The 21,720-nt window shown below is 44.1% G+C and overlaps 1 protein-coding gene across 1 annotated transcript in view; it reads left to right on the plus strand.

Moving 5' to 3' along the window:
• The first annotated feature begins 136 nt into the window (after positions 1-136).
• Positions 137-21,720, plus strand: part of LHFPL6 (LHFPL tetraspan subfamily member 6) — a 236,668-nt gene continuing 215,084 nt past the window's right edge. The window contains exons 1-2 of the mRNA XM_006259879.4: positions 137-270; positions 2,156-2,747. Coding sequence (XP_006259941.1) covers positions 2,363-2,747 — 385 coding nt within the window. The 5' untranslated portion in view covers positions 137-270; positions 2,156-2,362. The remainder of the gene's footprint in view (positions 271-2,155; positions 2,748-21,720) is intronic.

Here is a 21,720-nt window from a genome sequence, read left to right on the forward strand (position 1 = left end):
ACTGGGGAGGGCTCCCTTGGGCAAGGACACAACCACCCCGCAGCAGACTGCGCGGAGCTCGCCGCCTCCCTCAGTGCCGGGGGGCGGGGCGGGGCGGGCGCGGTGCTGCGGCTCGGGGCGGCGGGACCCGCTCTGCCTCTGCCTCCGCCCTGGCTCCGTGTGCAGCGGGGTCCCGCCCGGGAGCAGCGGTGGGAGGGGACAGCGGCGGCGCGCCCTGCCTCCCCCTGCCCGGCCTGGGCTCCCGGTTGCAGGGAAGTTTCCTCCGCGCCGGTAAGTCCCCGACCCGCGCCGCGCTGCCTCCCGCCTTCCGCGCAGCGGTCCCCGGGGAAAGTTTGGGGGCCCCTGGGCAGGCGGCGCCCGGTCTAGGTGGGGGCTTCCCGCGCGCAGCTGGCCCCGGGGATGGGAATGGGGATGGGGGCGGAGGGAGGGATCTCTGTGGCGGGGTCGTGGGAGAGCCAAGGCTGCCTCGCTCGCTCGCTCCTTGGCTGGCCAGGGGCTCCGTGGCTCATGGAGCCAGCTGCCTAGAGGGGACCCTCCTTACCTACCCCGGGCTTTCAAGAAGAGGCATGTCTGGGATGGGCTGGGGACAGGCATCTGGCTTGGTGACCTTTGAGGGCTCTGCTATGCCCGTGCTTCTGTCATTATGACAGGCTCGGTGCTCACTGTGTGCTCTGGGCTGCTCAAGCCCCAAAGAAATAGATCCCGGGATCCCAAGGGAAGCCGGGATGCCAGCAGCGTGCGCCTCTTCTGCTTTTGTTCCTTTTTTTTTTAATCACACAAGCAGAGAAGCTGTTATAGGGTGACAAGCGCCCGCAGATTATGACCGCTGGACATACACAGTAATGTACCCTTCTGCTGGAGTCTTGGTATTTCTGAGAGTCGTAGCAGGGGCTTGTTTCTCCCTAAAACACCAAGTGAACTGGAGCGAGGCACACATGATGCATTTCATTTGAAGACCTCTGCCTCTGTTTCCCGCTGGGAAGAGTGCAGGACTAATTTTATTGCCAGTGCACAAATAGAAATCAGTGCTCAATATGTAGTGTTGCTTTAAAAAGCAAAGCAGTAAATAGTTATTGGAATTAATTCAGCAGTCACTGTGGGAAATGAACGTAAACTAACAAATGCTGTTAGACTGAGTGGGACTTGATGAGCCATTGTGGATTTAAAGCAATAACCCCCCCCCCCCCCCCCCCGACTTTTGGAGAGAAGTGTTTTAGTTCAGTGCTGTTGTGACTAGAAGCCTCCATCTGCTCTGGTGCTGTGAACAGAACCAGAGAATTGTCCTAGAGAGGGAGGCTTGGGAGTCAGGGCTTCTCTCTTCTTCCACAAGTCTTGCTGTGTGATCATTAGCACGCTGCCTACAACCAACATTTTAAAAGTTGCCACTTATTTTAGGTAGTGCAATTTTTGAAAGCTCAGCTTGGGATAGTTTAGGCCTAATTTAAAGAGAGACCGACCACTTTTGGACACACTTCTCTAGTCACCAACTAGAGAAATGATCCCTGAAAGTAGTCTTTCCCCACTATACCCACCACTGCCACTGATTTCAGTTGGGACTTCAGCACTTCTGAAAATGAAAAATCCACGGTTACTTTTGAAAAGGTTTAACTTCTCAGTAGGTCCTTTTCCCCATCAGCAAATGAGGTGCTTTCCTAATTTTTACCTATTTCACAAGGTCCCAACCCTAAGAAGGCTTTTGCATATTCCTAACACTAAGCAGTCTCATAGGCTTCTATGGGACTATCTGTATATGTAAAGATTTGTGGGATTGAGGCCCAGATTGCTAAGAACTAATTCAATATCTCCCTCCCTTGCTGTATAAAAGACCATTACAAACAGCAGAGGAAGATGACTTGCTACACAGCAAAACAGTGAAAACGACTATAATACTGTATGTAAATGAGCATATAGTGAAAAAAAATGAAAAAAAGAGATGTTTTTCTTTAACTTCTTTCAGTTATAATCATCCTAAATGTTGTTTGTAATAATAGCAGCTCCATCATGTTCAGATAGAAGTGTGATTTCTTTATTTGAATGATATCTCAGTGCTTTGGATTCTAGGCAATAAAGTGCAATAGGAAGCCAAACTGATTTTTAACTTTATTACTTTGATGTTATTGACATTATATTTTCTTCCTTTATATTATTTCACTAGGGATCTTCATCTCTGTATCGGAAGAGAAAAGCATCATGGCCCTTATGGTTCAAGATTTTACCAGACTGAGGATTTATCACGGCTGAAAGATTCTGGATTACATCTGTAGCTCCTCTAACTAGCACCCCCAACCCTCCATTGCCCCACATATATAGCCCAGCCCTCCCTCTCTTATCACTGCAACTTCTGTTGGTTGTAAGTAAAAAGATGGCATCCAGCCTTACTTGTACTGGAGTGATCTGGGCACTTCTCTCTTTCCTCTGTGCTGCTGCCTCCTGTGTAGGATTCTTTATGCCCTACTGGCTCTTGGGGTCTCAGCTAGAAAAGTCAGTGTCCTTTGGCACTTTTCGGAGGTGTTCCTATCCTGTGCGGGATGAAAGTCGTCAGACAACAGTTATGGTGGAGCAGTGTGGCCGCTATGCATCCTTCCAGGCCATCCCAAGTGCTGAATGGAGGATCTGCACAGTGGTGACAGGCCTGGGTTGCGGCCTCCTCCTTTTGGTGGCACTGACTGCGCTCATGGGTTGCTGTGTGTCCGAGCTCATCTCCAGAAACGTGGGCAGGGTGGCAGGAGGCATCCAGTTCTTGGGAGGTAAGTGCCAAGCTTCTGATTTCAGTCTGCTGTGCTGATGTTGGTACTGGATCCATGTTGCATTTACTAAAGCAGCTCTGCAAGGTTCAGTTAACACTATTCACTCCCTTACATTAAAGTCTATGCCAAGATAGCATTTAAACTTTAAGAATATTAAGCTGTGTTCAGCTACTTAAAATGATGCTTACATTGTAAAAGTGCAGTTAGATTCTAACGTCTTTGGGGTAGAGACTGTCTTCTATGGGATCGTGCTTTTTACAATGCTGTTGACTTCAGCAAGGGTTGTCAGGGCAGAACAGTGAGGGTGTCTTTCTGTGGCTTCAGAGATATGAGTGTGAGTCTTACTCTGAACTCAAGCCAAAAGCAGTCCCTTGTTTGCCAAGCTGTAAATGGGTACCTGGTTGTCTAGGCTGGGGACTCAAAGGCTGTTGGATGTGATGCTAGCTACATTACTCTCTTACTTACTGCTGGCTACAGAAACTGTCATACTTTAGGCATGGTAGTCCACAGAGCTGCTAGGTTTGATGCGATTGTCATCAGTGGGGCTCTGTGCAGATGCATGGTTTTAATTACCTGCAGGATGGAGGGCCAAAGTTCCAGATGGGAATTGTACTAAATGATACTTGAGGATCTTTCCAACACTATGGTTCTTTGAATATTACAATCTAGAAAGAACACAGCTTGACTGTCAGCTCAAGGGATGAATTTGTTGAGTTAGCAAAGCTGACAGGGAAACCCATGCACACATATGCATGCGCGCGCACACTTTTAAACTGGTAAATTACAAAGATTCGACCTCAGAGTTATTGAGACAATAAAACTGGAACCCTGCATTGCAATTTTTATAAGGTCATTTTTCAGAGCAAATCATCAGTGTGCTATCATCAATAGTGCTGGAGCCTGGCATGTGTTCCTTTCCTCTTGAATAATCATTCAACCATTATTCTGTACAATGTGCATTCACCTCTGTTGGGTAGTGTGGTTCTCTGGCATTCAGCACTGAAGCAATCAAAGCTGAAATGTTGCACATGTGCTGTAATAGCCCTGCTCAGCAGTGCAGATTCAGAATGTACAGGGTGCTTCATTTACTTAAAACTTGTTTTCATCCAAAGAAGGGCTCACATTAATGGAAACAACTTTTTCAGTATATCACTGCAGATGAGACTATCCTATGTGACAGTTTAAAGTTGAAAACTGGGCCAATGGAAAGGGTGTATGAGCCTGATTTCAGTTGTTACAGTGCAGTTAAAATCATTGGAGCTATGCTGATTCCCCTTAGCTAACGGTTGACCCAGAGTTTGAAAGCAACTTCTAACTGTTCAAATAAACTCATATTGTTACTTCAACCTGCTCTCTGCTCTGCAGCCTATGGGCATTCCTGTATTTAATTTGGCTGACAACTTGGAAATACCATGGCCAACTGGAGAGTGAATTCTGACAGTAACTAATACTTCCTGAAGCCCAACCCATCAAAAAATTCCACCCCACCAGGCAAAGGAAAAGAGAAAATATTTGCCTGAATGGTATTCTGTGATCCTACCCAAACTGGTTATTTTCACTTGCAGCCATTGCAGAGGCTTGAACCCTGCTTATGTTTAACATGCCTTACTCTCTATTTGCAACTGCTGCCTCTGCTCATCTGGTTTTAATTCTAGTTTATCCATTTTTCATGGCAGCATTCCCCTTTTCTGAAGCCTCACTAGCCTGCCTGGCTGTTTCTGCTTTTGATTACAGTGAAATATGACAGCCTCCACCATCAGCACTGAGAGGGTAGGGAAAGGGGCTGAGTGGGAAACTTGCAGACCTTGTTGTGGCTTTGTATTGTGCTGAAAGTGTGTGTCACCTCACCTACAAAGAGACTTGGAATCAAACATGAGGAGGGAAGAGAATCCCAAGTTTTGGTGGAAGCCAGTAGACCTTTGAGCCCCTTTTTCAGGGGTAAGGAACAGATGTGTTTATAGGGCTTTTTAGTGTTTTTTTCAGTAGATGAAAATCCAAAAGATGAGTGAACTTATGACAGGAAACTAAAATCACAGACAACTTTACTTACCATTCAGAAACTATTTACAAAGTATGTGTAATTTTCCCCTTTATTGGATTTGATGGCTGTCTCACTTCACTCAGCGCGGCTGGAAGTGAACAAAGTAAGAATGAACGAAGTGAGAAATCATCACACTCTGCAACCTACTTAAGAAGCAACTTTAGACTTAGGGGCAGCAGAGACTTCCAGGTCGGGAACCCTGAAATGTTGAAGGGACATTGCCAAGGTTAAGTTTGTGGGTCAGATCTTTAGCCAAGGTCAACTTCCATAGCTCCCTTGTCTAAAGGACAGTGGCAGAGAGGTGAGTGATTACAGTAATATGGTTTTAACTGTGAGGTAGTAGAGAGGTAGTTAGGTGTTTTAGTTTTTGATCTCAATTCACTTTCAGTTCTCTAAGTTCCTTCCTTTCTGACCACTTTCTCTGTCCTTTCTATTTAAATAACCTTATCCTTTCTGTTTAGTACCCGTGCTCTCTGCCTGTCCATTTGTGGCATGACAGTAGGCTGTAAGCCTATGAAAGCTTATGCCTCTTTGAATTAATCTATATGGTGCTGATAGCCAACTGAGGATCTAGCCCTATTTCCCCCGCCCCCAAAATCTGATCCCTATTCTGATGATTGAAATGGAAAATGTGTTAATCTAATATATAGTATCATTGATGTGGTCTGTTTTCCTTTCTGCCATTCATTTTCTTGGTGATTCTAAGGTAGTGTAAGTTTCATTTCCTGTTTATTTTCACTTTCTGATTCTCCCTCCCCAGAATGCTTTTACTCAATTTGCTTCTAGCACCTCAAGGGGGAATGTTTGAATTAAAAGATGTGTTATTTGAAATTCAAAACAGGTGCCAAGACTTAACTTCTAGGTTTTGATCTGCCCTGTTGCTCTGGTATGTTGGTGATTGTATTACAGTGTTTTAAAACCACAGATCAATTTGGGGACTAAGCTGATCGACACCATTTTGTTACTTGGAAATGCAGGGTCAGGTGAAGTATAGAATCTAGTGCTGCTACAATGGATGGGAGAAGGGTTTGAATTGCCAGATTGATCTGTGCTGGTTTGAGAGGCTTTTTGCTGCTCTTGAGATGATATGGACAACTTCAGTAAATATCCAGATTCTTCTTTCTCATGAGTGCAAATCAGGAGTAACTCCAAGTAGGTCAGTGGAGTAACACCTGTGTGAAAGCAGTGCAACCTGCTTAGCTAAATAGTGCCAAGGTTTTACAGCTGGGATTTCCCCAAGTTGTTGCTGAATGTGGCAACCAACCAAATGGAGTCAATTATTTATGGGTGTGTCCCATAAATCTACTCTTCTCATAAAATCTGAATGACAGAACTTGTATGAAACTGCAGATCGCTATGGACAGTTGTTTAGGAATTGACTTGTCTAGCATCTCAGTGCGTGTGCTCTGGGGTGTGGGAGAGAGAGGCATTTTAATTAGAGCGGCTCTCAGGAGCTGCTCTAATTAAAACACCCACAGGGTCCCACATTTCAAAATGGAGGTGGGGGTACTTTAACTAAAGCTGATTTGATGAGCTTTAGTTAAAGCACCTATGCCATCACTTTGAAATGCAGGGAAGCTGAATACACAAGATGCTGCAGCACTCTGGAACGTTCTGATTGGAATGCTCCAACAGACTCAATTAAACAAGTCTGCTCTGATGTGCTTAATCAGAATACATTGGAGAATGGGTAAAAATGTCCCCAGTGTATACAGACTATTTCAGATAATCGGAGGGAGCTCTGTGTTGCATACATTTTGAAAAAGACACTAAGATACTGTACTCCTGGGTTTTCTTCCTTTCTCAGTCTTACCAGGAAGATTGTCTGGTGGATTCTTTCCTTCACAGTTGCATGAAATGCTTCCTGTACCATTTATGACAATGTGACAGTCCTAGAGGAATTATGGCAACTGATGTGAAAAAGAAACATTAGTGTTTAATGTTCATTTTTATCTACTTATACAATTTAGCAGTTGGAAATAAGAAGTTGCCAGCTGCGTGTGGCCATCCAGCTTGCTGGTGGTCAGAGGTGGAACTAGCACTTTTGGCACCCTAGGCAGAAATGCTGTCAAATGCACAGTAAGGGCGTGGAGAGACAGGGTATGGGGAGGGGGCCTGCAGAGTGCTGGAGGTCTGGGGAGTGGGAATGCCAGAAAGCAGAGGTAGGAATCACTGAGGAATGCTTTTGGCATTCCATAAATCACTGCCCAAGACTGGTGCCCCACTTACCTCACACTAACTTATGGCTGATGACCACCAGTGGTCCATGGACTGCACTTTGAGAACTGTAGTGAGTATTATACTTTGCAAGCATTTCTACTACATTGTTTCTTAAACCTGACATTTTACATGAAAGTTATACTGTGTTTAACCTCTTGAGGGCACAGTTATGTAGATGCATATAGTTCTTACCGATAACAATAAGTGCAGTGTTTCTAGTTGGTTTAAGTTGAACGTTTGTGAGTTTGGGGCATATAAATGTGCTTTAAAAAAGAATGGATTGCAGCTATATATCTTTGAGCAAAATTGTGGAAGGCAGTGTGTAAAGTTTTAACAAGGCCACAGCAAACGAGTTTCTCTGGAATTATTGATCCTCTTTTTTTCACTGCAACTTAGCAAGTAAATTCCACTTGGCTGGGTGTACTAGAAATTTGCAGCGAGATAGCTGTGATGTGACATGCTAATATGGTGAATAATTTCACCCGCTGAATGCAGAGCAATAAAATTAAAAGCATAATGAACTAAAAGGTTAACCAGTTTTATTAGAAGCAGTGTATCAAAAGACACAAGCGTTTCGGGCGTTGTAAATTTAAAGAGCATTATGCTAACAAAGTGAGTCTTTTCGTAAAAGGAGTTGGCACACACAAATTGCAGATTTAATCTCCGCACACTCAACACCTCTTTTGACTCTAGAGGATCAATGAGTCAAATTCAGAGGTTCTTGATGACTGGCTAGCTAAGACGGATCTTAGTATTAGGTACACTGGCCCTCAGTCCGTGTTACAAGTGAAAAGTGAGCACTGAAGCTTCTGTTCTTCAGCTAATTCTGGTGTAACTAAGTTACTGTGTTCACTTGAACTGATTCTCAAACTGATAGAAACTCCTTTTGGCAATAGGAGAAGCCATTATGAAAGCAGCCCTTATAGCACATCCCTGTTTCTGTTTCTCATTCCCATACAGGGCTACTGTAACCCTTAGGATGATGGTCCTTTTGTTGCTGGTGATAGATTTTGAAAGTTCATGAAGGGGAAAAAAGGAACATTTGGGGGGGAAAGGGACAAGTGCTTCCTAAAGTAAATGTTGAACCCGTCTGCAGAGGAAAAAGGAACTGTCTAAAAAAGTTCTCAGACACATGCAAAAGTCACTGTAAAGTTTTATAGAGCTTGCACTATGGCAATAATCATGTATACAAAGACCATTGCGTCCTCTTGACAAATGGTTAGGAGAGACCTGCTCAGGCTTTCTCCATCTTACAAATATTCTAATGGAAAGTGCCCTTTTTGCAGCAGGGGTGTAGGTTGTAGCTGTGTTAGTTTAAGGACATAGGCAGACAAGGTTCCTTGGGTGAATTTGATATCTTTTATTAGACCAACCCAAATAGTTGGAGAATAGTTCATAGATTTATAGATGTTAGGGTCGGAAGGGACCTCAATAGATCATCGAGTCCGACCCCCTGCATAGGCAGGAAAGAGTGCTGGGTCTAGATGACCCCAACTAGATGCTTATCTAACCTCCTCTTGAAGACCCCCAGGGTAGGGGAGAGCACCACCTCCCTTGGGAGCCCGTTCCAGACCTTGGCCACTCGAACTGTGAAGGAGTTCTTCCTAATGTCCAGTCTAAATCTGCTCTCTGCTAGCTTGTGGCCATTATTTCTTGTAACCCCCGGGGGCGCCTTGGTGAATAAAACCTCACCAATTCCCGTCTGTGCCCCCATGATGAACTTATAGGCAGCCACAAGGTCGCCTCTCAACCTTCTCTTGCGGAGGCTGAAAAGGTCCAGTTTCTCTAGTCTCTCTTCGTAGGGCTTGGTCTGCAAGTCCTTAACCATACGAGTGGCCCTTCTCTGGACCCTCTCCAGGTTATTTGCATCCCCCTTGAAGTGCGGCACCCAGAATTGCACACAGTACTCCAACTGCGGTCTGACCAGCACCCGATAGAGGGGAAGTATCACCTCCTTGGATCTATTCGTCATGCATCTGCTGATGCACGATAAAGTGCCATTGGCTTTTCTGATGGCTTCGTCACACTGCTGACTCATGTTCATCTTGGAGTCCACTAGGACTCCAAGATCCCTTTCCACCTCTGTGCCACCCAGCAGGTCATTCCCTAGGCTGTAGGTGTGCTGGACATTTTTCCTCCCTAGGTGCAGCACTTTGCATTTCTCCTTGTTGAACTGCATTCTGTTGTTTTCTGCCCACTTGTCCAACCTGTCCAGGTCTGCCTGCAGCTGTTCCCTGCCCTCCGGCATGTCCACTTCTCCCCATAGTTTTGTGTCATCTGCAAACTTGGACAGAGTACATTTGACTCCCTCGTCCAAGTCACTGATGAAGACATTAAAGAGTATTGGTCCAAGGACCGAGCCCTGTGGGACCCCACTGCCCACACCCTTCCAGGTCGAAACCAACCCATCCACCACAACTCTCTGGGTGCGACCCTCCAGCCAATTCGCCACCCACCAGACTGTGTAGTCATTCAAGTCACAGCCTCTTAACTTGTTCACCAGTATGGGGTGGGATACCATATCGAAGGCCTTCCTGAAGTCTAAGTATACGACATCCACCCCTCCTCCTGTGTCCAGGCATTTCGTAACCTGGTCATAAAAAGAGACTAGATTAGTCAGGCACAATCTGCCTGCTACGAACCCGTGCTGGTTTCCCCTCAGCATAATTTGTCCTGCTGGGCTCTCGCAAATGTGAGCCTTGATAATTTTTTCAAAGATTTTGCCAAGGATGGAGGTGAGACTGACTGGCCTATAGTTGCCCAGGTTTTTGAACCCGAAAGCTTGCTTAATAGCTATTCTCCAACTATTTGGGTTGGTCTAATAAAAGATATCAAATTCACCCAAGGAACCTTGTCTGCGTTTTTGCAGCATACATTTTCTGTTGGAAATTTTCAATTTTGCTGAAAAATTTTTATTTTTCTCTTTCTTGTTACTTATTGTTTGCATTAATGTAGTGCCCAGGAACCCTAATAATGGTTCAGGACCCAATTCTGCTAGGTGCTGTACAAATAGACCAAGACTCCTGCAGAGCTTTACAATCTAAGTTAAAGGCAAGGAGCAGCAGATGGATACAGGCACTACAGAGAAACAATGTGGTGCTATCAGTCAGTGTGAATAGAGAGTGCTCTTGCAGCAGCAGCCTCACTTTTAAGTTGTTAACAGGGCAAAGGAGGGATCAGGAAGAAAATAATAAAGTAGTTTTGTAGATGGCAACATGGAGCCTTTCCCAAGCATGAGGGTCAGCATAGGAAAAAGAACAAAGGTGAGTTTTTGAAGAATTTACGAGAGTGTAATGGAGGCTGTTATAATGGGCACGTGGGTGATGTTGACCTCTTGACACTGACAGATAGGTCTTGAAAGTGAAAGCAAATGGCTTGTGTTTTGAGGAAGAGAAGACGGAGCCAGTGGAGAAAGGAGAATGAAGAAGAGTAATACAGTTGAAGTTGTGGACTAGACAAATAATTTTGCATTCCAAGTGGAAGTAAGAGGGGCAAGATTGTTTTTAAGGCCAAAGAAAAGGATGTTGCAGGAATTGGGATGTGATACAGAGGAGAGTTTTAGTTGTGTTGATAGAAAGCAAATACTTTCTCTTGGCAACGTTATGTGGAAAGAATCAGCAAAGCTTAAAAGCTGCCTAGATGTGAGAACCTAGAGAGAGATCCATGTTGAAAACAATGCCCAGGTAATGAGTGACATGCAGGATGGGGGTGCTGTCCATTGGGATTCAGAAAGGAGGTGAGGAGAAAAATTAAGACCCACTATTTAGCCATATGAAGTTTGAGGCAATGATTCCTTATCCATAAGGAGAGCTCGGAGATGGACCAGCATTTTAGTTTGTATGGGAGACTGCCCTAGAGCCAAGAGGCACACCTGTGAGGTTCCATAAAGAACTAGAGTTGATGGTAGCTGAATTCGTGTTTGAGGATGAGATTACTTAGGGATAAGGTATAGGAAGAGAAGAGAAGGATACTGGGGATAAGGCTCTATTAGCCCCCATAAGAAGCTGAAGGTGAGGATCCAAGACCAGATTTCTCTAAAAGCATGGCTAACTGTGTAGAAGATGGCTGGCCGGTTAAGGTTAATATAACAGAGTATTTGCTCTGAGCTTTGACCAAAGCATAGTGGAAACTTTGGTATAAGTGGTACAAGTTGATTGAAGGGGTTCCTCCTCATGGAACAGAGGAACTCTAGACGGTGTTTGTAAAAAGATTTTTCTGTCTGGGAAATCAGTGACAGAGCCTTGGCTGCCAGTTGGGAAGGCTAAAGTTAGTTTTGTTTTCTGAAAGTAAAATTGACAAGAGCCTTCCTGGAGGGCAGCTGGCACAATGAAAAATTAGGATCTGGTTCTCCTGAAAGTGTTGTTTTCCTCTTAGGAATGGCTTCCTGCAGAAATGTTCATGTTCTTGGATTTTTTTCCCAATTAGGGCCAAAACAATATTCAAAAATATAATTTTTTTGTCATTTCCATTCCTTGGCCAGCTGTAACCAAAGACTGTATTTCCCCAACCACTCTTGGTGTTCTGCCACTTTTTCCTCTCTCTCACCTCTTGTCAGGTACAATACCTCAGGGACTTTGCTGTGCCCACACAATCATGGCCTGGGATAGTGATTATCTGTAGTACCCAAAGGTAATCTGTAAACTAGTCACTAGTCTTTTATTACAGAAAAGGCATTTCAATCAGTAGAGCATGAAAAGGGAAATGTCTCACCAGGAGACAACAGGAAAGAGACTGAAGAGAAGTATAATGTTGCTAGATGCTGTTTCGAATGGGATTACTGTAGAATCGTAAATCCAGAAATTAAGAGAATCATGTAGATTCCTTGAATTTGCAGATTCCTATGGCCAGAAGAGATCACTGATCAGCTAGACTGACCTTTTGCAAACTGTGGATCACAGAGTTCAGAGGTGGATTCAGAGGGGGTGCAGTGACACAGCTGCACCCTGCTTTCTGACCACATTGCAGGAGCAGCAGTGTTAGGGGACTTTTTGAGACCCCTAAGAAGGTAAGAAATCTCTCCTTCTCTCCCCTTCCTGTAATCAGAGAGACATCACCTCTCCTCCCCCCACTTCCTGCTGTCACTGTGTCCCTGCTGTCCTGCGGACGAGGGGTGCTCCTATCCCACTCCAGCTGGGCTGCACAGGGGATGTGCTCAGCCCAGGACAGCAGCACCAGTGGTGGCAGGAGGCAGGTGGGTTCTCCCTCCCTGCCTGGTCACCCTGGATGTTCTTGGCTAGCCCAGGAGCAGGTGTAGGGAGGGGGAATCTGTCTGCCCACTGGTGCTGCCATCACCATTGTCCTGAGCTAAGCCTGGCTTCTGAGCAGGGAGGGGAAGGGCAGGAATTCTTACCTGCTTGGGGACTGGGGAAAGCCCCATGATTGTTGCTGCTGTGGTGTGGTCTGCGTGCCCCAGAAAGGGAGGGGAGGAGGCTGGGAGCAGTGAGTGCAGCCATCTCTGATGTGCTGGTCACTGCCCCTACAACCTCTTTTGTAAAATCCTTGATCTGCTCCTGATAGTTTCCCTGAATTAACTACTGCTTGAGCCAAAGTATTTTTTTAGGAAAAAAAAACATTTGCTTTTAATTTTAACATTTCCAGTAAAGCAGAATCCACCACAATCCTTGGAAAATTGTTCTAGTAGTTAATTATGCTCACTGTTAGAAAGGTGTGCCTAATTTGTAGCTGAATTTGCTTGGCATCATGTTCTGGGCATTGGGTGGTATTATGCTTTTTTTACTAAAGCTCTCTATTATCCACTTTTTCTCCTCCACTTAGGCATTTATAGACAGTGAACAAGTCATCCTTAACCTTTTTTGGTAAGATATATATAGATCTAGTGTTTTTCACTATAAAGCAGGGTTTTTTAATTCTTTAGTCATTTTTGTAGTTCTTCTTTGAACCCTAGCCAACTTATCAATATGCTTCATAAATTGTAGACACCTGAGCCAGAAACAGTATTCCAGCTGAGGTTACGCTGGTGCCACATACAAGGGTGGTATAATCTCCCTGCTCCTACTTGAGATAACACTGTTTATGAATTCAAGGATTGTATTGGCCCTTCTGGCCACAATGTCATGCTGTGGGGTTATGCAGATTGGCCACCATGGCTCTCGAGTCCTTTTTTCAAAGGCTCAGTTACCCAGGGATAGCATCACCCATTCTGAGAATATGGGCCACATTCTTAACATTTGATTTTATCTTGATCTGTATGGAAACATAGGTTGCTTGTTTGCATTCAGCTCACCAATTGACTCATCAGTCTGTATCAGTGATCTCTCCTCTTCATTATTTACCACTCCCCCAGTCTCTGTGCAAACATCTAAAATTATTTTGGATTTTATCTAGTAATTAATAAACATATTTACTAGTGTATTCCTGTGAAGCAATTCTTGAAGACCCTACCTTATGCACTGAGATCAACTAATTAGTCAGCTGAAAGTAGTTAAGGTGTGCTATATTCTCCTTTCTTAATCAAAACAATTAACTTCATGCTTCAGATACAAGCAGCTTTCTCGTTTCTCCAGTTTACAGCAGCAGCTCCCACCTGTTTTACATGGGCATGCAGCCAAGGAATAAATGTAGTATGTATTTTTTGCTACCCACACCCCTTTGGGGCTCAACTCTACTCCTTCTGTTCGTTATACCTTTGCTTTCATGGCCAGCCACTAGGACTATTAGAGTTGATGTCTAATGCCTGCTTCACACCAACTCTACCCTGGTGCAGCTGCCCACGTGCCCTGTAAAACAGTGTAGGATTGTGTCCTTTGATTCCACTGGAATTTTGCCTGAGTGAGAAAGGCAGGATCAAGAATTAGGCAAATGTTATGGGAAGATGTGACTGAAACAAGGGAATTTTAAAAGAAAGTGCCACCCTTAACAGATGTTGCAGCATATGGTAGAACATTAGGTAATAAGACCCCTGCTGTACAAAGACAAAGGTGAAAAGTTAGAATCAGAGCAGCAGTTTCAGAAGTGTCTGATGTTGATGTAATCTAGTCCTCTCAATGTGTAGATCATATCCCTTAAATTCTTCTACACTTCCACCCTCTTAACCAAATGCAGTTTGCACTTTTGAAATATTACCTCTAAGCATTGTTCATTGAATTTGACTGTAAAGGAGTTTAGTTAGTGTATAGTTATGCTAACTGAGAGGATGGAAGAAAGTGTGGTAGTGATTCTCATTCAGGGTACCATGGGACCCTGGGGTGCTGTGAGATCCTTTTAAGGGTGATTTGGGGTGCTATGCAATATTAGTACTGTTAGGTGTGCAAACACCTACATGATTCATGAGATAAACCCAGAAATTTCAAATAGGAATCTATAGTGTCAAAAGCATTATGACTTATCGTAGTTTTTCTGAGTTCTTTGCAACAGAAGAATTGCTCTATTATTTTTCTCTAGTCAAAAAATGAGTGAAAGCTGGGAGTTGGTATTTTCTGAAGGGTGCCTTGAGTCTGATGAGGAGTGTGTCTTGAATCTAAAAAGGTTGATATGCGCTGAGTTATAGGCTTAGATTCTTCTTAGATGCATTTAGACTTCCACTATAATTTGGTCCACTTCGCTGGTTTAAGCTGTGAGTCTTCTTGCTTTAGCTGACTGTGTCAAACAGTAGTATATCTAGGGTTGGGTGAGAAGGGCAACAGCCCCAGACACTGATTTAGACAAGGTGCCAAAATAGCAGCCTCTGCCAATCCCACGCTACAGCAGCAGCCCTCATATAGGGATTCCTCACTGTGACGGCAGCAACCAGTGTGTACAGGGAGCCTGGGCAAGGTTTTTGAAGTCTTAGGGGTCTGGTAAGACCCTCCAATGCTTGTCTCGAGCCCTCTCCCACTCCTTAGTGCTTGGCACCCCTACGCCTACCCCTCCATTTTCCAGCATCTTTGCCCAGGGCACCAAAATTGCTAGTTATGCCTCTGAAGTAAATATCTCAAAAAAGAGCTGGCCCTCACTTGCTGTATTTTGTCATGGCTTCATTTACTTCAAAGGAGCTGTGACAATTTATATCAACTGAGTCTGCCTCAAAGTGTCAGGATTGTTTGGTTGCCCACTGACATAAATTAAGAGCGGTTCCTTAGATGAGCTTAATTTAGTAATACCCATGTCTAGTGGCTTGAATTGGGCATTTATTTTTATTATTCTATTTTTACTACTCCAGTAAACTTCAGCTCAGTAAGGAAAAAAAATGCACACATGCCTAGTTTCAGCCTAGAGCAAATTTTTGAAGCTTGGTTCCAAAGCTCAGGAAAGTACATTTATAATGGAAATGCTGACACATCACAAAAAATAATGCCACTGAAATATTGGGAAGGGTTACTTTCCTTCTCTTTGCTTTGCTATTGATACTGAATATAAAAGTACTTTGGGGTGTTTTGAATATTGCTGCAGCTGCACTGAGTTTAAGCAGAATTTTGCATTAAGACCAGAATTTTTGATTGAAAGAAGTCTTTGAATAATGTTTTATTTATACATAGAATGAATTTCTTTTTTTAACTTAGTTTTTTTACTGGAAAGTAACAGCAGTGCTCAACACCCTGATTCAGCATTGTTCTAGTGAAGTCAGTGGACTGAGGCCAGTTTATAGTATACCAGCTAGGAATCTGTTCACTTCTGAAAGAAGTAGAGAGAGGCCCTGAAGCTGGCTTACTTCTGACCTAGCTTGTTGGAGCTCACATTTTAGTGATTTTCTGGGTAATGTTATCTCCAACAAGCTAGGTTCAATTAATTGGATATAAAAGACCATCTTCTATTCTCAGGTCCATGGATGCAAATCCAGAGTGAATCCAGTTATTATAGGCTAAATGAGAGCAGGATCTGGCTCGGAGCTACTCATTTGGTTTCTGAATTCAAAGACCCAGCATGTTTGCTGTCCTGAACTCATTCAGATGTTTAAATGTTATTGGAAACTTCCAGGAGGTGTTGAAAATTTGCTGTATTTTTCCAGTGGGAGATGAAGTCATAGGCTATGCTATGCACCACAGACAGTGCAGGATTGTTCCCAACAGCACATTTTTCCAGGGCTTTGTCCAGTCCAGTTTAATGGGGCTTTTCTCACTTCTATTGGAAGACACAGGCTTGGAAGAATTCCATTAGGAACCTATTTCCTAATGTTCAGCCTACATTTTCCTTTACATAATTTCATCCAGTTACTTCTGTTTACAGGCCCTTTTAGCATCCGAGCTGTTGAGCTTTGGCTTTCAAAGACTCCATGAAGAAATCTTTGGACTCTTTAATCGTAAAAATGAGTCGAGACATAGAACTTGAAGGCTACCAATGATGTATTTTCCTATAGCTCAGCAAATAGGGAGGCACTTTACCTAATAAGAAGTGAAATGACACAGGAAGAAAGGGATGATTTTAGAAACACATAACACTATGAGCCTGAGTAACACTGTTACACATGATGCCTGTCATCTCCCTATCAGTTAGTTCAGGTGTTTCTGCTGCTTTGGTTTAGGCACAGAAAAGGGTGCACAATCCATAATATGAACGATGCGTGCCCCCTGCAGCTGGTGGGGCATGGCGGCAGTGGGAGCGCAGTGGTGGCAGTGAGAGCATGGCGGCAGTATGCGGGGAAGCTCCCGCAGACACTGCTGGCACTGTTGGGGGTGGAGGGGGGCACCTGCAGACACCACCGGCAGTGTCAGCAGCGGCTAGTGGGGATTATGGACCACCCGCAGACAATGTTGGTGGGGTGGTGAGCGGTGACCGCCCACAGGCGCTGTCAACAGTGTCGTGGCACCTTTTTGTAGGGAGTGCACTGTCACACTTAGAGGGTGCACATGCACCCCCTATGCGTGGCCCCTGATCCATAAAACCCATCATTGTTAGAGCTGTGGGTGTTAGCGGGGGGGGGGGGGTGAGTTTTTTACAATATTTACACAAATATAAGATGAGGTTCCCCCCAGTCACCATGGAGGAAAAGCCCCACATCTTAGATTCAGATACAAATGGGGGAGGAGGGGACGGGAACAGGGAGCTGCTGTGTCTCTGACTCTGGCCCTGAGCCTGGGCCAGGGCCAGAGTCAGATACACAGTAGCCTTCTCTCCTCCTCCATTTGCCCTCTGCAGCTTCTTCCCCCCTGCTGTCCCCTTTCCCCCCAACTGTCAGATGCACCTTGGCTCAGGCTCAGGCTAGGTTGCCTCCAGAGCATGGAGCACATGGAAACTCTGTTCCCTGCCTGGCCAATCAGCAGTACCCACCCTGCTGCAGGGTTGGCAGAAGCCGTGTTTCCACATGCTTAGTTCTAACCCGCCCCCCATTCCCTCACCATGCTGCTTTCCCTGCTATAGCGGTATGGGGAAGGGACAAATTTAAGATAACCCCCCAGTAATTAGATGATATACCTAGAAAATTATAACAAATGTATAAATTTTCCATATATAGAATGTAATTATTGTGGGTCATCTTAAATTCAGGTTCAACTTAGATTTAAGTAATTCTGATTTTGTTTACATTGTTTGCTTTGATGCAGGGGCGGGCAATTATTTTGGATGGAGGGCCGCTTACCGAATAAGCCATTGAGGGCCACATAACAGGCAGTCAGGGGTAGATAAATATTAATTTTCTAAATTTTTTAGGGGCCCCGCGGGTCAGATAGAATGGCCTGGCAGGCCTTATCTGGCCTGCGGGCTGCATTTATCCCACCCCTGCATTGATGCAACTCCAAGATTTCTGTGTTGTTACTACTAATATTGGCATAGCAGAGAACAGAACAGTGTCTTTTTTTTTTTTCTCCAACTGCTTCCCTTTTTTAAACATTAGCAAAGCCTTGCTGCTCTTCTTGCTGAAGACACTGTCAACATTCCTCAGCTCCTGTGGGAGCAGAATCAGGACCTTACGACTGAAACCTGGGCAGTCTTTTGTGCTGGGGTCAGTGAATGGGAGTTGAGGGTTCTCAGCTTTTATTTTTCAAGAAGGTGCACAAAACTGTGCATAACTGACTACCATAGGTGCTGGTTGTGCATTTTTAGGTAGTCAGTTTTAACTCCAGTGCGGCTCTTTATCTCCCTATAGTAAAGCACAAGCTTAAGTGCTTTGCTCGATCAAGGACAGGATGCTCATTGGCCATGTCTTAATGGTCAGCTTGCCCAGCTCCAGAGCAGCATCTTCAAACTCGCTGCTCTCCTTATGGTGGGGGGACTGCCTCCTACCCAGCCATGTCCACACAATGCATAGGGTAGACTAATTAGTACTGATGGATGACAGAGCCAGGTGCCCTGCCCCCAAGCTATGTAGCCTGCTTGTGGCACCACATGGACATGTCTACACTGCTTCTGATTTAAGAGGCAGTCTGCCATGAGCAGTGCACTGTGTTTGAGAGCATTGCTTTTGAACACAGTAGGTTTGGCATGTGTTAACATAGGTATTGTCTCATAGGATTAAACTTCAATCTACCTAGAACTGAGCTCTAGGTAGATAATAGGGAAGGTGGTGCTTTATTTCAACTTCCTTTGCATTGTTTTTTTTATAACATTCTTAACTGTTGAGCTGACAAAAAATGTTAACTAAACTTTATGGTAACTAGTAGATGCTGGATGGAAATGTTACTTAAAATATCTCTAGACCAATGTATTTATATACATACTATTTTTTCTTGCAACCCTAACCAAAAACCCAAGTGAGAATTGCAAAACACTATCCTGAAAAGCATTCTGTATAGCTTCTGTGGTAATATAATGATTTGACCCTTCCTTTGCAATCAGACAGTTTGGTTGTGTAGTATTGTTCCCAAATAAAGATGCTTTTGTCATATAAAGTGGTATTGTTAATTCCAGAAGAATATTTTTCCTAATAAATGCAAAGGGATGGGGAGTTTGTCCCTTGCTTTGAGGATAAAGGATTTCCAATAAAGCCATGAATGATCAATCTGGAATAACAAAAGCTGCTTCTAAACTACAACGCTTAGTGAAAGGCTATGAAACTTATGCTGTGGAGTATAAGAAATAGCCCTGAGGTTCCTGGAGAATATGCTTGCTGACTTCTTTACAAGTTTGAACTTTTTTCTGTGGTAGGAGCTATTGAAAGCAACTTTGAGAACTGGATTTAAAAAAGAAAAAACAGAATACATTTGATATTTGGAGCATTACTGATAACTTGGTTTGACCACAGTAGAGTAGATTTCCAGTTATGCAGTGTTTTAGATATATTTGTAAAAATATTAAGATCAGAGGGATAGCAGAAGCCTTGGGTAGTAATAGTTATGCTAAGGAACCTCAGAGGGTAAATGGGAGTGAACTGGATTGGATTTTTGATTTAACCAAGACATAAAGGAATTTAAACTTTATATTTAACAGGGCTCTATTTGGTTTATGTCTGTTCCACAGCAGGTCAAAATAAAAATCATGCCAGGAGGGAGCATGTATTGTGTAATACTCAGTGACCTGAAAGAGCTGTGACATACCTTTAGCTGGACAACACAAATTCCATGTTGTGCCACTAAGTAGGGGGATCCGGTGCTAAGAACACAGGAAGTCCGAGGGATAAATATTTAAACTTTTCATCTCATGCATGAGAATTGCATTCTGTTTCGATCTCATGACACAGAAAAATCATTCGGCTTAGCTTATCTACCACAGTGGCTAGTCTGATTCTGAGCCTCCCTGCTTGGCACCTTTTTAAATTCAATTTGGCTGCTTGTGCCCTTGGCACTCAGTGGGTTTCATTAAATTTCACAGCAGTTAGTTTTCATTCTCTGTATGGCACCTTTTTATCAACATTTGACTCAGGTGTAATTTCAAGCAATTGTTTGGGTCTTTTTTCACAAAGTGCTTGAATAATAATAATTTTGCTGAGCAGGTATGGAAAATGGATCCAGATTTGATTATGAATCTGTGTAAATAGTCATAAATAGGGGGAAATTTCAAGCTTTCATTACTTGCGATAGTCAAATGAAGAAAATTCTGCTTTTTTCACAGACAATATCATTGACTTTGAAGGTATCATAGCTGCAGTTTAAAAAACTATACAGAGTTTGGAAATAGGTATTTCCTTCAAGCTATTAGCACTTTTTACCTGGTGAATTGCTGCTGAATTCACAGCCAAAATATTTCTTTATTATTGAAGGTCACATTTCTGAAGTTGTGGGTGAACACTGTGATTTTGTTTTATGGCAATTAGATAGGAACTTTCTTTGGAGAACATATGGCAACATTACCAGAAGTGTGAATGCCAGGTTATGCTCACATATGCAAAAGTAACTAGCGATGTTGAGGTACCCTATCATAGGTGTTCTACAGGAGCTTCATTTTCAGATGGTGAATGCTAGTCTTTCTAGAAATCAGGCCCCTTTTAAGTCTGTCAGATTGGGCACCCAATACTCAGAGCTTCCAGTAATCATAAATCACTTAAGCCAAAATGATTTAGGAGTGTTAGTTTCATTTTCAGAAGTAAATGAGACTGAGGGCCCGAAGGGTCTGAATCACTGTTAAAATCTGGCTTTTTTCATAAGTTATTTCTAGTATTTTTACACAAGCAATTTTAAATCCTTCCTTACATCCAATTAAATACCCTGGAGTTGTTATAGCACCCACTGGAGTGCAGGGGCCTCCAAGTAGATGGCTCTCTTGAATCCTGGACCTCCTGAGCCAGAGCTTGTAGGCAGCTCTTTACCCCCAGTTGATTCCTCAGGAGGCCACTTCCTAACTCTGGGAAGAATGAATGATGTGGTAGAAAATTCACAACGCGAATCTCTGGGAGTCTTTCTCTTCCAATGGCTTTTATGGAAAAGGGTCTTTGGACCCTATAAATATGTTCACAGGGGGCTTTTGGGTATAAATTGGCCTACCATTTCCTCCACATATGGTAGCTGCAGTCCAAAAGGAGCAGGATTATTAAGTAGAGCCAGGAAAGGAAGCAAATCTGATTAGGACTGTAAGGGACACTAGGCCACTTCTAAATGACAACTCAGATACTCAGCCAGCATAAATTGGCATAGTTTCCCTAAAATCAACAGAGAGGTGTTGTCTTACACTAACTGAAGACCAGGCCTCATTTCTTACTTTTTGGCCACTGTAACAGGGCACCCAATAAAATTTTAGTAATACCCTGTTCTAGGGGCAATATACATAGATATATATGTTGCGAGAGGCTGCCCCGATCTTACTATAATGACCACCTGACTTCTGGTCAGCCTTATGGGCCAATCATATGGCTCTGTATCTCCCCTATGTCATGCCCCATGCTGCAGATGGCATCCTTGCAGATGTTCAACTTATTGCTGATACAACCCCTTACCAGGCCTTCCAACCCCTTGGCCTCTCTCAGCCCCACTCTGGACCTTCAGACCCCTTTATCTCTCAGCCCCACTCAGGTTGCCAGACAGACCCCATTGGTCTCTCCTCTTGCTCCTCTAGGCTCTCAGATCCCTCAGTGTCATGCAACCTCTCACTGGGCTGTCAACCCCTCAGTCTCTTGGCCCCTCTCCTAGCTGTCAGCTCCTGTCTTGGTCTCTTGTCTTAGATCCTGTTCATTCTTCACTCTCTCCTAGCCACTCTCCAGGCCTTGGATCTGGCCGGCCCTACACTCTGCTCTGGCCCCTTACTGGGCCACACTCTGCTCAGGCCTCCGGCCCCTCGCTGGGCTGCAGTCCACTCACTGGGCCTCACTATGCGGCTCAGGTCCCTTGAGCCCATCCAGCCCACTGGGCATCTGGACCCACGTGGTCCTGGCCTTCCCTGGCCCCTCACTGGGCCTCTAGATCCATGTGATCC

This window comes from Alligator mississippiensis, chromosome 1 (genome assembly GCF_030867095.1).
Source record: "Alligator mississippiensis isolate rAllMis1 chromosome 1, rAllMis1, whole genome shotgun sequence".
Taxonomy (NCBI): domain Eukaryota; kingdom Metazoa; phylum Chordata; order Crocodylia; family Alligatoridae; genus Alligator; species Alligator mississippiensis.